Below are 16,626 nucleotides of genomic sequence, written 5' to 3'. Positions count from 1 at the left end.
AGCCAAAAGGAGGAGGAACATAGAGGCTTTGTAGCCTAGCATCATTCGCTCGGGACAGATCTGCAGGCGGGACATCATCCTTCCTGTGACTTTTAGCCTTGATCTAGATAGCAACACCCCCCCCCCCCCCCCCCCGACCCCCGAGAGCCATAGCACTACTTTATATATACGCCGCACATTTAGCATGATACAGATCAACATGGCGGCAGATAAGCTAGCAGGTCAGCGCCACTTGCTCAACGTTCATGACGTCTAAAAGATGGCACTGGAAACACACGCACACAGGTTGGAGGAAAATGAAATTCCCATATGTTCCTTCATTTTCCCTGATGTTGGGAAAATATACCTGATTCCCAAATGCAAATGTTTGGGACACCTGACCTTCCCGTTTTTTCCTACATTTGGAAGATGTTCCGGGCTGCACGGCGGTCGAGTGGTTAGCGCGCAGACCTCACAGCTACTAGACCCAGGTTCGATCCCACCCTCGGCCATCTCTGTGTGGAGTTTGCATGTTTTCCTTGTGCATGCGTGTTTTTTTTTTTCGGGTACTCCGGTTTCCTCCCACATTCCAAAAACATGCTAGGTTAATTGGCGACTCCAAATTGTCCATAGGTATGAATGTGAGTGTGAATGGTTGTTTGTCTATATGTGCCCTAATTTTAGGGACAATGTCTTTTATTCTGAAATGACAGAGAAGAAGCCTGAAGAGCAGAACTGTTGTCATCGTGTTAAAGGCCGTGTTTCCAAAATAAAAGCCCACATTAATGCCTCGTCTTTGGGGCGCCGCTCTCGGTGCTGGCGGCCATGAGAAAAGAACAAGCCGCCTCCCACAGAGAAGCTGGCAACCATATTTAAAGATAAAAATAGTGAGTGGGCAACGGGGGGGGCTCACCGAGTGGCACGCCCACCCACACATGATGTCATCCTCTAAGAGTGGGGTGGGGGGTGGGAGGGGGCGCTCCTGTCAGTAATGCCTGCCTGAGGATGTTTATTCTGGAAAACATTTTCTAATGATCTGAGTTCCCAGCTCACTTGACCTATACAAGCAAAGCGAGTACAAGTACTAGTAGTAGTACTATAGTACTCAGCTGTCTTCTGTTCTTCTGTGAATACTAACCAAGATTGCATACCGCGCTGAAAAAAAAAAAGTCAACATCAGCAACTTCGGAAAAGGAAGAGATGCTGTTCCTAATGAAGTGCTTCAATTATTGACATGAAAGTTTTTGCTGTAAAAAAAAAAAAAAAAAAAGCGGCCAGACTGTAAGAATTGTTCACACACACACACACACACACACACGCATGGAGAGTATGTTTGGCCTCCCTAAGGGAAGTAGTTACTAAGCAGCTCACAGAGAACTAATCCAAGTGTAAAGACTTTGAACTCTGCAGTGTGCTTCTAAATCTGCTTTAAAAGTCAACGCCTGTTCCCGCGAGACGTTGCGGGGCCGCCGCGCAAAACACGCACGTTGGCGCCCGCCGACGTCGACCGACACGCCGCGAGGACGAGGTCGGCTGAGGTTTTTCTTCCCTTCTGCCGCCCGACGCCGCCTACCTACCATTGGTGCGCTCGCGATGGACGCTTACCAGCCCCAGTAGTCGCCATCTTGGCTACGTAGCAGAAGGAGAGGCTTCAACTTGAAAGTAATGAACAGAAGAATCCATTTTCTATGCGGGGGGGGGGGATGGGGGAGCCTATCCCAGCTGACTTTGGGAGAAAGGCGGGGTACACCACCAGCCAATGCAAACTACACACAGAATGCCCAATAAGAGATTCAAACCCAGATTTTCCAGAGCTCCTGACTACATGGCCAACATGCTAACCACCAGGTCACCGTGCAACCAAGAAGAATTCATTAATACATTCATTTTCTACCAGTTATCTTCACAAGGTTTCGCGGGCATGTGGAGCCTAGCCCAGCTGACTTTGGGAGAGAGGCGGGGTACACCCTGGACTGGTGGCCAGCCAATCACAGCCAAATGATATTTCATGTCCCAAGAACCAGATTTGGCCACCAGAGACCAGGTGAGGGTGAATCCAGCCACCCTCAGACCTTCAGATACTCCTTCTTATTGTGATGGAGGGTTTTTTGTGTGCCCAAGTGATTTGGTGCTATATGCCCCTGGTGGGGTACCCCAAGGCAAATAGGTCCTAGGCCAGACCAGCAATGATTCAGAAGACTCTTATGAAGAAACGCAAGAGGAGGGACCGCACCAGGGCCTCACACTGGAACCAGCCCCGCCGAAGGGGCTCACAGGCCAGCCCGAAGAAGTCACAGGACCGCCCGATCCACTTAGATCTGCTGGGGCCAACATTAGGGAGGCGGTCAAGGGCGAGCGCTTGGGCGACCTGGTCTTGGGCTGTCAAATCTGTCTCTTGGAACATGAAGTCACAAAAGCGAAAAACTATTTGAATCAAAGTGAAAGTTATGCTTGAAATATATCTATCGACAAAAAGCTGCTTTTTTTTTTTAGTCGGGAACTGATATTTTCCTGAAACTTCCATATGTTTCACTGCTGATTCTTAAATAACAGATTGTTTTTTGATGAAACACCAGAGTCTAATCTTAGGTAGGTTCCATGTTTCTATACCCAGCGAACACAATCATCTGTGTGCCTTGAAAAATCAGTCAAAATGGTGTAAAATGTAAAATACTGAAGGGGTTGTCTAAAAAAATGACCGGGACTGACTGAGTTCATGTCATCCAGCTCTTGACGTCTTGAAGACACGCTAGGCGTTTCATTAGAAGGTCAATGTAGAACAGGGGTCTCAAACTCAATTTACCTGGGGGCCACCAGAGCTAGGTTCTGGGTGAAGCTGGGCCGCATCAGGTTTTCAAAAAAAAACAAAAAAAAAATGCATTTATTAAAAATTGGAAAAAAAAATCAATAAAAAAAACTATCTTCAATGCTTTTGCTTCTGCTATACCCTACACTTTTTCAGTACTTTGGTTCCGGTTTTCCACACCAAAATATCTGATAAAACATTCCACTGTTCTCAAATATCTTAATTTTTATTTTTCTATACGCCGCATTTGGCCCGCGGGCCGCAAGTTTGAGGCCCCTGTTCTAATCCATTAGCATGCTAGCAATGTTAACATACTGACGGTAGCATGCTAATATGAACGTAGCATAACACAGCTATATAAGTGTTTATATGTGTTTAGTTGTCGCTACAACTGATACTATTCTAATGTTACCATGCTAGCAATGTTAACATTCAATTACATTATCATGCTAGCAATGTTAACATGCTAACGTTAGCATGCTAATATGTACATAGCATAACAGAGCTATATAAGTGTTAATATATGTGTTTAGTTGTCGCTACAACTGATACTATTCTAATGTTACCATGCTAGCAATGTTAACATTCAATTACATTTGCATGCTAGCAATGTTAACATGCTAATGGTAGCATGCTAATATGTACATAGCATAACAGCGCTATATAAGTGTTTATATGTGTTTAGTTGTCGCTACAACTAATACTATTCTAATGTTAACATGCTTGCAATGTTAACATGCTAACGGTAGCATGCTAATATGTACGTAGCATAACAGAGCTATATAAGTGTTTATATATGTGTTTAGTTGTCACTACAACTGATACTATTCTAATGTTAACATGCTAGCAATGTTAACATTCTAATACATTAGCATGCCAGCAATGTTCACATTCTAATACATTAGCATGCTAGCAATGTTAACATGCTAACAGCAGCATGCTAATATGTATGTAGCATAACAGTGCTATATAAGTTTGATACGCATTTGGCCCGCGGGCCGCGAGTTTGAGACCCCTGATGTAGAAACTCAATATTCATTTCCGGTAAGCGTTCCAACAACAGTGACTTCAAACAGCGCCGATACACTTAATAAAGCTTTCATGATGGCCACAGCTTGACCCTGGAACAGATCATTTCCTATGCAAACAATCAGTTCCAGCATCATCCATCACAGAAGGTCAAAAGCCTTTCTACGCTACACATGCACGCTCGTTAAATCTTGCGCCAATCAAATGAATAATGGAAGCTACGAGCTGCTTTTTGGTTTTCAACTTTGACTTTTCGGATCACGGAGTGTTGCTTCTGCGGCATTAAAATTCAATAGACCTGCTGAGAACGCTCATTGAGTGGAGAGGAAGAGGCGACCATGTGTGCTGGGAGTACAAATACTAACCGGGCTCCGGCCCCCAGAGTGAACATGCATCATTAATGAGGCTGATAAATAAATCAGCGGGACATAAACGGGCGTATGTGCACTTAAAACAACAAACTGCACGCATGCTGTATGTACGTCCTCAAAGTCCCCGGCTTCCTCCGTAAGACAGGAAGATGAAATATTCCTGGTGACTTCCTCTCTCCGGGTGATCCGTGGCCTGACGCAGTGAGGCGTCGCCGTGCACGCTTGGCGCCTTCCTAAAAGAGCGTGTCGAGCCGGCTCGGCGCCGCAACGCTTGGGAAAATATTTGGAACTCTTGAGGTTATATATCGTCTTTAAATAGCAACATCAAACCGCATCGTTAAAGTTGATATTCTATTCATAATCCTATTTAGGCACAGCATCCTGTACACAATGTGGTGGTGCACCATTATTAGCAGAGCAGGTGCCCCCCCCCCCAAAATACTGATGTGCTGGTAGTCATGTCATGATATTTCATTAGGACTCATCAACACAGTCGACATTTCTTACAGTGTGCAAAAACTACAACAACCATGTTTACATGGACTCAAATATTCCAATTCCATTCGGTTTATTTGCTCAAACGGAAAGAATGTAACGTTTGTATACAACTCATTCCCAAAGAAAAGTGCCAATCCGAATGAATATATAATCGGAATATTCCTTTCCCCAATCCGATTGAGGTATCTTGTACATACATTCATTCAGAGCTAAAACAAGGCGAAGAATCCACGGATAAAATCAAATATTTATTGCATAAATTACTAATTAAACCAATTCTAGAAAGAAAATCATTTTTATTGAAGAAATCAGTACCCACGTATACATGGACCCAAATATTCCAATTCCATTCAGTTTATTTGTTCATAAGGAATCTAACTATTGTATACACCTCATTCCCAAAGAAAAGTGCCGATCCGAATGAATATATAATGGGATTCCCAGGGGTGGAATATTCCTTTCCCCAATCCGATTGAGGTATTTTGGATATGGATGTTGTATTTAATGCATCGTTTACTCTATTTTCATTTCTTTTCTCTCTACTGTAAAGCGTCTTTGAGTACTCTGAAAAGCGCTATACAAATAAAATGTATTATTCATTCATTCATTATCTACCGCTTATCCTCACGAGGGTTGCGGGGGTGCTGGAGCCTATCCCAGCTGTCTTCAGGGCGAGAAGCGGGGTACACACTGGACTGGTGGCCAGCCAATCACAGGGCACATATAGACAAACAACCATTCACACTCACATTCATACCTATTTGGAGTCGCTAATTAACCTAGCATGTTTTTGGAATGTGGGAGGAAACCGGAGTACACGGAGAAAACCCACGCATGCACGGGGAGAACATGCAAACTCCACACAGAGATGGCAGGGGGTGGGGAAAGACAAAATAAGAAGCCAAAAAGTTACCACTTCCACACAAAATAGGAGGGAAGGGTCATATGACAAGGGTCATAGGGGGGTGCTGGAGCCTATCCCAGCTGTCTTCGGGGCGAGAAGCGGGGTACACACTGGACTGGTGGCCAGCCAATCACAGGGCACATATAGACAAACAACCATTCACACTCACATTCATACCTATTTGGAGTCGCTAATTAACCTAGCATGTTTTTGGAATGTGGGAGGAAACCGGAGTACACGGAGAAAACCCACGCATGCACGGGGAGAACATGCAAACTCCACACAGAGATGGCCGAGGATGGAATTGAACCTAGTTGTGAGGTCTGCACGCTAACCACTCCAACCCATCCAAATAGTAGTCATTGCAAAATGTTGTGTTGCTGCTGGATGTTCATAGTATCCTGGTCAAACTGTAAGCTTGTTTTCGCCCTTCTTTTCGACTCCAAAACTATTGCCAACTATTGATTGTCTGTGTCGTACACTTGTTTACCTATGGACAATTTGGAGTCGCTAATTAACCTAGCATATTTTTGGAATGTGGGAGGAAACCGGAGTACCCGGAGAAAACCCACGCATGCACGGGGAGAACATGCAAACTCCACACAGAGATGGCCGAGGATGGGATTGAACTAGCTGTGAGGTCTGTTTGCTAACCACTAGACTGCCGTGCAACCAAAATGTATTATTATTATTATTTAAAAAATCCAGATTTGGAATATAAAATAGAGTTTTTCCATGGCATCAATCAACCACGCACTGTCCTGACGGTTCCTGGATCAAAAAAAGCAACGTTCCATTGCACCCAGGAACGTTTCCATGTGTTTTGACTGATTTTGAGAAAATCAATGATTTTTAACTACGCACATATCAATCTATTTGGTCATCAAGTCTATATTGCAAATGAAAGAGCTATCAATATAGGTCATAAAAATGCATGCTATAAAAATCCTGCACACACCATGTATTTTATATATATTTTTTAATTATTTTTTTTTTCGAATTTAGCGCCTTTTGGCTGAAATAAATTTCACCTTTAACTTCTTCAATGGCATTGTTGTAAAAGAACGTAAGGTGCTTTAATGTGCTATGCTAATAAAATAATTACAACACAGAAGCCATTCTCAACATACAATACAAAATAATTATTATGAATTAAATTAATAAAAATGTTATTAAAAGCAGTGCTCATATTTGACTGCACCATGAAGGTGACAGTGACATTGACATTGACATTGTATGTTTTTTTTAGTACAAGTAAAATAATGTTTCTCATGAAAGTTGGAGGTGTCAAGGTAGAGACATGCCTTTTATGGCGTAAAAAAAAACTTCCATGTTACAGAATACTGTAAAAACACAATTTGTGTTCTCCTGAATTGCATAACATACTGTAACTATCATACGTGTACTTAATGTACACAAACAAAACAGGATGCGCACTGATACTGGCTTTGTGTATGTGCAGTGCCAATTGTATTCTTCTCTGTGATTGGTCAGATTATCAATAGATGGGAAACTTCAGCCAATCAGAATAAAGAATAAAGAAAGGGATTTAGCTCCTTTTGGTTGAAATCTGAAATGGAAATAGCGCCTTTTGGTTGAAAGCATAAATTTCATATCACTTTTTTTTCATATTTTTTTAAATGATTTCAAGACCAAAATATGTGATTTGGATACACATGACAGAGGTCTATTAAATTCATGAAAAACAGGCAACTTAGTGAAAATTGGATTTAGCGCCTTTTGGTTGCAAGCGCTTCATATAAAGAAGCAGCGACTCGACCCGGCATCACTCAAACCTCCCCACCGTGATAATGTAGTGATTCACAGAAAGGGAATCGGCTTCCGTCACACTAAATTGCTGAAAAAAAAAAAAAAAAAGCTGAGAATGCGACTCGGATTCCCACCTTGTGTGTGTCTAAAGGAGGTTTTATGCGATGTCAATAAGGACCTAAGACGAAACGTTACGCCGCTTTCTGTAATTCCCCCCCCTTTTCAGGCCAGTTGCCGCCTGATGACTTGGGTTCAATTACAAAACCAGGATGTTGCGTAACGATAACAAGGCTTGTATTTTCCCTTTTCCACGACAGACATCAGCGTGTCCATCTTCATTGTGCGACCCGCAGATGGCTGGCAGTGCTACCGGGCACTTAATGAAAGGCAGCCATTCAACGAGCGTGCATACATTTTCCTCTAATGGGTATTAATGTGAAAATGATGGCTTCAGCCAATCAAAGCGGCGTGTGGGTGGTCGGTAGAAATGAGACAGCGAGCAGGCAGGCGGGCGGACGGGATGCTCAGCGTCGCTTTAGAACCTGGTCGGCAGAACTTTTTCCGAGGAATGACATTTTCCCAAGGATATCTATCAAGCGGCCTTAATGGTTTTTCATGCGCACTCACGCTCCAGAAGTGGCACTCTTTTTTTAATGATTAATTAATAACTGAAAGGCGGCTGATGAATGGGCCCATTTTTCCTTCCTGGTAATAAAATGATACCATTTGTTCCCGTGTTTCTAATTATCAGGGGGGGGGGGGGGGGGGGGGAGCCGTGACGGCGCTGTGGCGGAATCTCTGGAATTTTCATTATCGGGCACACAAAGAAGCCACGGCACCTTGGCGCCCACATTTTTTTAAGAACGTGATAGCACTTTTCAATTTGTCACTTTTATTGAAGCCTTTTTCCAATTAACCGACAACTGTGGGCTAATTAGTCAATATTCCCAAATTCACTTCTACATATGAATAAGCGCAAAGTTTGGGATTTGAGAGTTTCCTCGATTTTTTTTTTTTTTTTTTTTTGAGGGTCATGGCCCTGCATTTCTGATTCTGAAGGCCCGGGACAGATTAGATTGACATAACAGCTCATACAGTAGAAGCTAAAATCGGCTGCAGTTTGGAATTATCCGGAAAAAAAGGCAGTGGAGACCACACAGGGATCTGTAAAGACCTAAAACTGGGGTCTCAAACACGCGGCCCGCGGGCCCACTAGTTTGAGGCCCCCGCCTTGATATGAAAGTTTAATGTTTAAAGTTTGATATGGATGCTGTATGGTATCATGTACCCAGAAAAAAATATTACGTTTGATTAATGTTCATGTTAAAGGTTAAATAACTGTTAATAGTTATCCTCCCTATCCGTGTGGAAGTGGTAAGTTTTTGGCTATTTAAGTTTAAAGGAAATAACTTGAAGGCTACCGTTTAGGTCGCTAGCTCTCTAGTTTGCGAGTTAGCATGTGTCTCAAGGCCCTGCACTTCTGATTCTGAAGGCCCGGGGACAGATTAGATTGACATAACAGCTCATACAGTAGAAGCTGAAATTGGCTGCAGTTTGGAATTCTCCGGAAAAAAAGGCAGTGGAGACCACACAGGGATCTGTAAAGACCTAAGACAGGGGTCTCAAACACGCGGCCCGCGGGCCAAATGTGGCCCGCAGGACACTAGTTTGAGGCCCCCGCCTTGATATGAAAGTTTAATGTTTAAAGTTTGATATGGATGCTGTATGGTATCATGTACCCAGAAAAAATTATTACATTTGATTAATGTTCATGTTAAAGGTTAAATAACTGTTAATAGTTATCCTCCCTATCCGTGTGGAAGTGGTAAGTTTTTGGCTATTTAAGTTTAAAGGAAATAACTTGAAGGCTACCGTTTAGGTTGCTAGCTCTCTAGTTTGCGAGTTAACATGTGTCTCAAGGCCCTGCACTTCTGATTCTGAAGGCCCGGGGACAGATTAGATTGACATAACAGCTCATACAGTAGAAGCTGAAATCGGCTGCAGTTTGGAATTATCCGGAAAAAAAGGCAGTGGAGATCACACAGGGATCTATAAAGACCTAAGACAGGGGTCTCAAACACGCGGCCTGCGGGCCAAATGTGGCCCGCAGGACACTAGTTTGAGGTCCCCGCCTTGATATGAAAGTTTAAGGTTAGTGTGGCCCGCGCAAGTTTGATATGGATGCTGTATGGTATCATGTACCCAGAAAAAATATTACGTTTGATTAATGTTCATGTTAAAGGTTAAATAACTGTTAATAGTTATCCTCCCTATCCGTGTGGAAGTGGTAAGTTTTTGGCTATTTAAGTTTAAAGGAAATAACTTGAAGGCTACCGTTTAGGTCGCTAGCTCTCTAGTTTGCGAGTTAGCATGTGTCTCAAGTCCATGCAGTTGCGCAATATGTTGTAAATAAAAAGAGTATAAATGTGACTATAGTCGTGTTTTGTCATGTCTACAGGGCTCTAATAATGCTTTGTTCATTTTAATCTGAAAAAAATAATTTGTCTACCCACCAACTATATATGGTTTATTATTATTATTATTATATTTATTTATTGCTGATTGATTGATTTTCTTTATTCTTGATTCTTTATTTTTCATCTTATTTTGTGCAGAAAAATAAAAATTAAGATATTTGAGAACAGTGGAATTTATCAGAGCTTTTATTGTAGAAAATCGGAACCAAAACACTGAAAAAGTTTGTATATTTTTCTGTTTTTAATAAATGCGTTTTTGTTTTGTTTTTTTGAAAAAAGAGCCAGAAGCTCTTTTTTATGACTGCATCTGTCTCGCCAACATTTCTTAACACGATAAAAATATTTTTCTTTTTCTTCCACTGATGTTTTAAAGTAAATCATTATAGAAAATACACTTGTCAGCCGGCCATTTTCTACCGCGGTGTGGGTGGTCAGAGCCGATGACAGCCGTCCTGATTTTCCACATTTAGTTGTCCTCATCCTTAAAAAATTATGATCTGGCTCTCATGGAAATATATTTAAAAATATGTGGCTTTCATGGCTGCCTTAGCCAAGCGTGTGAACACCTCCTTCAGACTTGGCCCAAGCAACGCCATCCATCCATGCAGCCACTGGCCAACTCATGTACCCAACACCATCCCCCCCAGCAATCCATCTATGCATACTAAGCAGTCAATTGTTTAGATAGCCAATATAGCTGAGACAGATGTGCCATGGCTGAGACAGACGTGCCATGGCTGAGACAGACAAGCCATGGCTGAGCCAGACGTGCCATGGCTGACACAGACAAGCCATGACTGAGACAGATGTGCCATGACTGAGACAGATGTGCCATGGCTCAGACGGACATGCCATGGCTCAGACGGACATGCCATGGCTGAGACAGACGTGCCATGGCTGAGACAGACAAGCCATGGCTCAGACGGATGTGCCATGGCTGAGACGGACCTGCCATGGCTCAGACGGACCTGCCATGGCTCAGACAGACGTGCCATGGCTGAGACGGACCTGCCATGGCTCAGACGGACCTGCCATGGCTCAGACGGACGTGCCATGGCTCAGACGGACGTGCCATGGCTCCGACGGACGTGCCATGGCTCCGACGGACGTGCCATGGCTCAGACGGACGTGCCATGGCTGAGACAGACATGCCATGACTGAGACAGAATGTGCCATGGCTGAGACAGACGTACCATGACTCAGACGGACGTGCCATGGCTGAGACGGACGTGCCATGACTCAGACGGACGTGCCATGGCTGAGACGGACGTGCCACGGCTGAGACGGACGTGCCATGGCTGAGACGGACGTGCCATGGCTGAGACAGACGTGCCATGGCTGAGATGGGCGGGGCACTGCTCCAGTAGTAGTTTTATTTACATCTTACATAGCGTATTTACTCTTATTCTGTCTACTACATTGGCTGATTCGAGTGTAAAGCCATTCAAAGCCGCAAGTAGACTAGAAGCAAGTAGACTGTTATCTTATTTATGTCTACCATGCCTTATTTTCTTTGATTATGTCGACTATATTGGGTAGCGTAAGGATAATTATAGCAGTGATATTTCAGATTGTAAACAGGTTTTTGTATGCCATAACTACAAAAATATTCAATTTATTCATACCACCATAAACAAGGGGTTGCAACGACATACCTGTAACTATAAAAACGGGTTTTGTGTTAATATTTTCGGCTTCCTAGAATAGATGAAGCGGATTTGCATGATTTCTCATGGGATTCTGTCAGAGTCTGAGCTTCTGGATCGAATGAATGACGCTCATGGGAGAACCTCAACTGTAGAATCCTTCAGGTAAGCCAGTTAGACCAGTTCTCGACATGCGCAGTGAGAGGCGCCTGAAAGCAAAGATATTTGTCATGGAGGAAGAATTGTTTGTGGCGTCAGCGCGTTATCGATCGCTGCAGCAGCGGCGATCAATAGCGAGTGTACATAACGAGATTTGAAGGCGGGATGGAGAAGCTGGCAAAAATCACTACTCATTAACTAAAACGCTACAAGACGCCTCTTTTTTTCTCAAATGATCCGCTTCATGATGACCCGAATGGCATGTGAAGGTTCCCGGGGAAACGACTTTCCGTGTTTACATGTTCCGTCTTTGCGTCCGTCCACTCAGACGGCACCGATCCATCCATCACTTCTCTAAATGACTTCACCGTCGTCATGTTTGCTCGACACTAAAAGGACAAGAATGGTAACTAAAGCCGCCCCACTTCCTGTTTCTCTCAGCCGAGCATGGTTGATGTGAGCTGCCCCGCTGAGTTTGTGTTGCTCTCCATCATTGTGGAGCCTCGGCGGAATTAGCCGCTAATGAGGAGAAAAGTTCATTTACTTGAAAGACCAGCAACAACAAAGACGCCGTGGTTGTCGACCAAAAACCAACATCATGAAAAGCACACTTTTTCCTCATTTAGAAACATCTCCATACACACTTTTCATGGTCGTGACAATAACAAAACAAATGTAGCATGATGCTAACCTTACTAAACAACAAACATGTTAAACCTCTGGCGTGTCATGAGTCAACCACGGCTAAAGTATCATGATGCTAACCTTACTAAACAACAAACATGTTAACCTCTGGCATGTCATGAGTCAACCACGGCTAAAGTAGCATGATGCTAATTGTGTTTTTATGTTGTGAAATGCTTTGTTAAAAGTGTTATACAAATAAAGCTTACTTACTTACTAACGCTTATTAGCATGACAACAAACATGTTAGACTATGGCATAAAGGGTCAACCAAAGCTAAAGTAGCATAATGCTAACCTTACTTAACAGCATATTAGACTCTGGAATCAAGGGTCAACCAAGGCTAAAGTAGCATGATGCTAACCTTACTAAACAACAAGCGTGTTAGACTCTGGCATCAAGGGTGAATCAAGGCTAAAGTAGCATGATGCTAACCTTACTTTACAACATTTTAGCTACTGACATCAAGGGTCAACCAAGGCTAAAGTACCATGATGCTAACCTTACTAAACAACAAACATGTTAGACTCTGGCATCAAGGGTGAATAAAGGCTAAAGTAGCATGATGCTAACCTTACTTTACAACATGTTAGCTACTGATGTCATGGGTCAACCAAGGCTAAAGTAGCATGTTGCTAACCTTACTAAACAACAAACAAGTTAGACTCTGGCATCAAGGGTGAATAAAGGCTAAAGTAGCATGATGCTAACCTTACTAAACAACAAACAAGTTAGACTCTGGCATCAAGGGTGAATAAAGGCTAAAGTAGCATGATGCTAACCTTACTTTAACAACAAACATGTTAGACTATGGCATAAAGGGTCAACCAAGGCTAAAGTAGCATGATGCTAACCTTACTTAACAACATGTTAGACTCTGGCATTATGGGTCAACCAAAACTAAAGTAGCAATGTTGCTAACTTTACTAAACAACAAACGAGTTAGACTCTGGCATCAAGGGTCAACAAAGGCTAAAGTAGCATGATGCTAACCTTACTTATCAACATGTTGGACTCTGGCATCGAGAGCTAACCAAGGCTAAACATGATGCTAACATTACTTTAACAACATGTTACCATCTGGCATAAAGGGTCAACCAAGGTTAAAGTAGCATAATGCTAACATTACTTAACAACATGTTAGACTCTAGCATCAAGGGTCAACCAAGGGTGAAGTAGCATGATGCTAACCTTACTTAACAACATGTTAGACTCTGGCATCAAGAGCCAACCAAGGCTAAGCATGATGCTAACATTACATTAACAAGATGTTAGACTCTGGCATCGAGAGCTAACCAAGGCTAAGCATGATGCTAACCTTACTTTAACAGCATGTAGACTCTAGCATCAAGGGTCAACCGAGGCTAAAGTAGCATGATGCTAACCTTACTTTGACAACATGTTCGACTCTTGCATGAAGGGCCAACCAAGGCTAAAGTAGAATGATGCTAACCTTACTTTAACAACATATTAGTTAGACTCTGGCATCAAGCGTCGACAAAAGCTAAAATAGCATGATGCTAATATTACTTGAGCAGCAAGCTCGTTAGCCCCCGGCATCAACCTTAGCCAGAAAACAGTTGAAACACTGAGAGCAACCAGATGGATTTGAGAGCGCTCGCTGTGGTTCAGGTGCTCTCAACATACTGATCAATACAATCGATCGCTACTCTCCAGGTCTCCGCCTTTGGGAATGTCACATGTTGAAAGCCAGATATACGGAAAATGTCAGCAACGTCGTCCATCAAGCTTAGAGTCAGACTTGGCAATAATCAACACGGATCAATACAAATAAACAATCGGCTGCAGATCACATGACGAAAAGATGGCGTTTCTACGGACCAATCAAAACACAGCGTGTAGCATATTAGGGCGTGACTTACGCGTTTTGCGGTGTCCGTGCCTGCGGGTGGTAGTTGTAGTAGACGTGACCTTGGTGGTGGTCTGGTCCGAAGTCCACATCTGAGTGGAGTCGTGCAGCACGGTCGGATTGGACGGAGACGGACTTGCTGTCAGTTCTCCGTTTCTGGGGGTCGCCATTGTCGTAAAACCCACCGGAACGCGTCCGTTACGATTTCCAGGAATACGAGGGGTCGCTAGGCTACCTGAGGCCGCGCCCCCTCTCGGGTTAGCGGTGGTGGTGGTGGTAGCAGTGGTTCGAGTTCTGCCTTTCACCGCCGTCACCGTTTTAGGCGTGACATTCCGCTCGTCAGATGTCGGAGTGGCAGTTGCGGTGGTAGTTTCGGGACCTTTAGGAATCCCGCTGGGCTTGGAGAGGAAAATCGGATCCTGTCCTATTCGATTAGCATCCACAAGGTCCGTTGGCACGTAATCCCGCACGGTTCCCACGACGATCCACTTGAGCAGCATCAGACTCAATCCCAAGCCGATGAAGCCGATGAGGAGGGGCACCACGCACAGCCACGTCTGCTGGCGGGGCCAAAGTGCACAACGAAAGGGGCCCTCATCTCGGGCCTGGCCCTCGCCGCGGACCCCCGAAGACCCCAATCCCTCAGGTTCCTCCAGGATCACTGACCCGGTTCCGGTGGCCCCGGAGCACTCGCTCATCCTGCCCTGGGCTCCTTTATGGCTCATGGGGGGTTAATCCCGCGGTAGTCTTGGGCGGCATGTGTCACACAGATTCCAATCGACGACGGACATGTAGGAGAACAGAAGGGAACGCTGACTATTGGAATTCCACCCTTAAGTAACACACGACTATTCCGAGGATGGAGAGAACAGGAGGGGTTTCCAGACAAGGATGAGCCGGCGTGAACGACTAGTCTGCCTCGAGTCCTGCCCAGCGCTCAACTTCGAAAACGTTTCCAGCAGGAAGACGCCAGTCGGCGAAGGGGAGGAAGAAAGAGGGATGTGGAAGGAGAGGGAAAAGAGACAAGGGTGGGAAGGGAGGAAAGGTTGGCGTCCGGCGGCGGTGCTGCTGCAGCAAAATTCCGAACAATTTCTACTTAGCATGAACGCCTCACCACGTCTTCATGTGTGTGTGTATATGTGTGTGTGTGCTGGGGGTTCTTGCGCAGGAAAATATGACATTCCCAGATGCAGGATGATCCCGCAGCTTTTGCCCCGTCAGGGTCCCGCAGAGCCCCAAATCCTGTCTCGTTCGGGACTCCTCCCAACAATTCCCTTTGCTTCTTTTAACCACCTTGATGCGTCTTTTCCCAACAAAGAGATGGAGTAGAATTCCAGTTGTTGTCCAGATGCAAACAGCAACAATTCAAAGTGCAGCAGGCAGGGGGCCGGGGGGGCAGGGGCGCTGGGTGGTGGGTGGGGGGGTGTTGTCATGCAGTGCTATCACAAGGGGCGGATTAATCCGCTAAAGCAACGCATGATCCTGCTCCTTGTGCACCCGGCTTTGGATCACATTTCTCCAAGCTGTCTGCTCAGCGCTGACGCTGCCGAGAGCCTCCCACATTCCAACACAACCGGGTGGGGGGGTGAGAGTGAGGGGTGGGTTGGGGGGGGGGGGGGAATGACTAAAAATAAAATCAAGAAAAAAGATGTCCCGCTGATGCTCTCGCTCCCAAAAAAAAAAAAAAAAAATCCAGACGATGATGAGGTTGCAGCGTCCTCTCTTCCGGGCGGGATGCTCTCTTGGAAGATGCTTCCAAAAAAATAAACAACCCTAACAATGCGCCCCCACCCGAGCGGGACAAGCGGGCTCCCCGCCCCGCGTCGTCACCCAGAAGAGGTTTTGCAACATCCCAAGACGCCACGACGCCGAGATTCGAAGGTACACGCACACACACGCGCAGCTGCCGCCAGCGAGAGGCAGCGGACAACTGAGAGGGAGGTGGGGGGGTGCGTGGGGGTGGGGCAGACTGAGAAGAGAGTGGTCGAGCGAGGCACAGAGAAAGAGAGAGAGAGATGGATGCTGCACCTGCTGGATGAAGCGCGCACACACACGCACGCACTCACGCACAAAATGCATGGATCCAGATAATTGCAGAAATTGGGTTTTGGGGGTGGTATGACTGCAGTGTGGTTTGGGGTGTGTTTAAGGGGTGTCTGACATCGCGGCACCAAAAAAAAAAAAAAAAAAAAAAAAAATCAGAATTGAGCCTGTAAGCCCCGCCCACTGGAAAATCCCTGTTTCCTACTGGGAATGATGGAAGGATGACATTCCATTTAGCATATAGCCTCGTATGTACAGTGCATCCCTCCGTATAGCACACTCACCTGAAAATGGCGAGCAATTCAGACACCCGTGAAAATATCTATTTTTGACACAAGACCCCCCCGTCCGCCCCGCCCCCATTGTTTACTTCCATAACAATCCCGGCTT

General features: G+C 44.8%; 1 protein-coding gene across 2 annotated transcripts in view; it reads right to left on the bottom strand.

Moving 5' to 3' along the window:
* LOC131119957 (pro-neuregulin-3, membrane-bound isoform) overlaps positions 1-16,107 on the bottom strand; it is a 199,050-nt gene extending 182,943 nt beyond the window's left edge. For both annotated transcript variants that reach the window (XM_058064860.1, XM_058064861.1), the window contains exon 1: positions 14,207-16,107. In XM_058064860.1, the coding sequence (XP_057920843.1) occupies positions 14,207-14,918 (712 nt within the window). In that variant the 5' untranslated portion in view covers positions 14,919-16,107. The remainder of the gene's footprint in view (positions 1-14,206) is intronic.
* Between the last annotated feature and the right edge of the window lie 519 nt (positions 16,108-16,626).

Source organism: Doryrhamphus excisus, chromosome 2 (genome assembly GCF_030265055.1).
Source record: "Doryrhamphus excisus isolate RoL2022-K1 chromosome 2, RoL_Dexc_1.0, whole genome shotgun sequence".
Taxonomy (NCBI): Eukaryota; Metazoa; Chordata; class Actinopteri; order Syngnathiformes; family Syngnathidae; genus Doryrhamphus; species Doryrhamphus excisus.
Note: the sequence above shows the minus strand (reverse complement) of the source record. Positions and strands in the feature narration are given on the sequence as shown.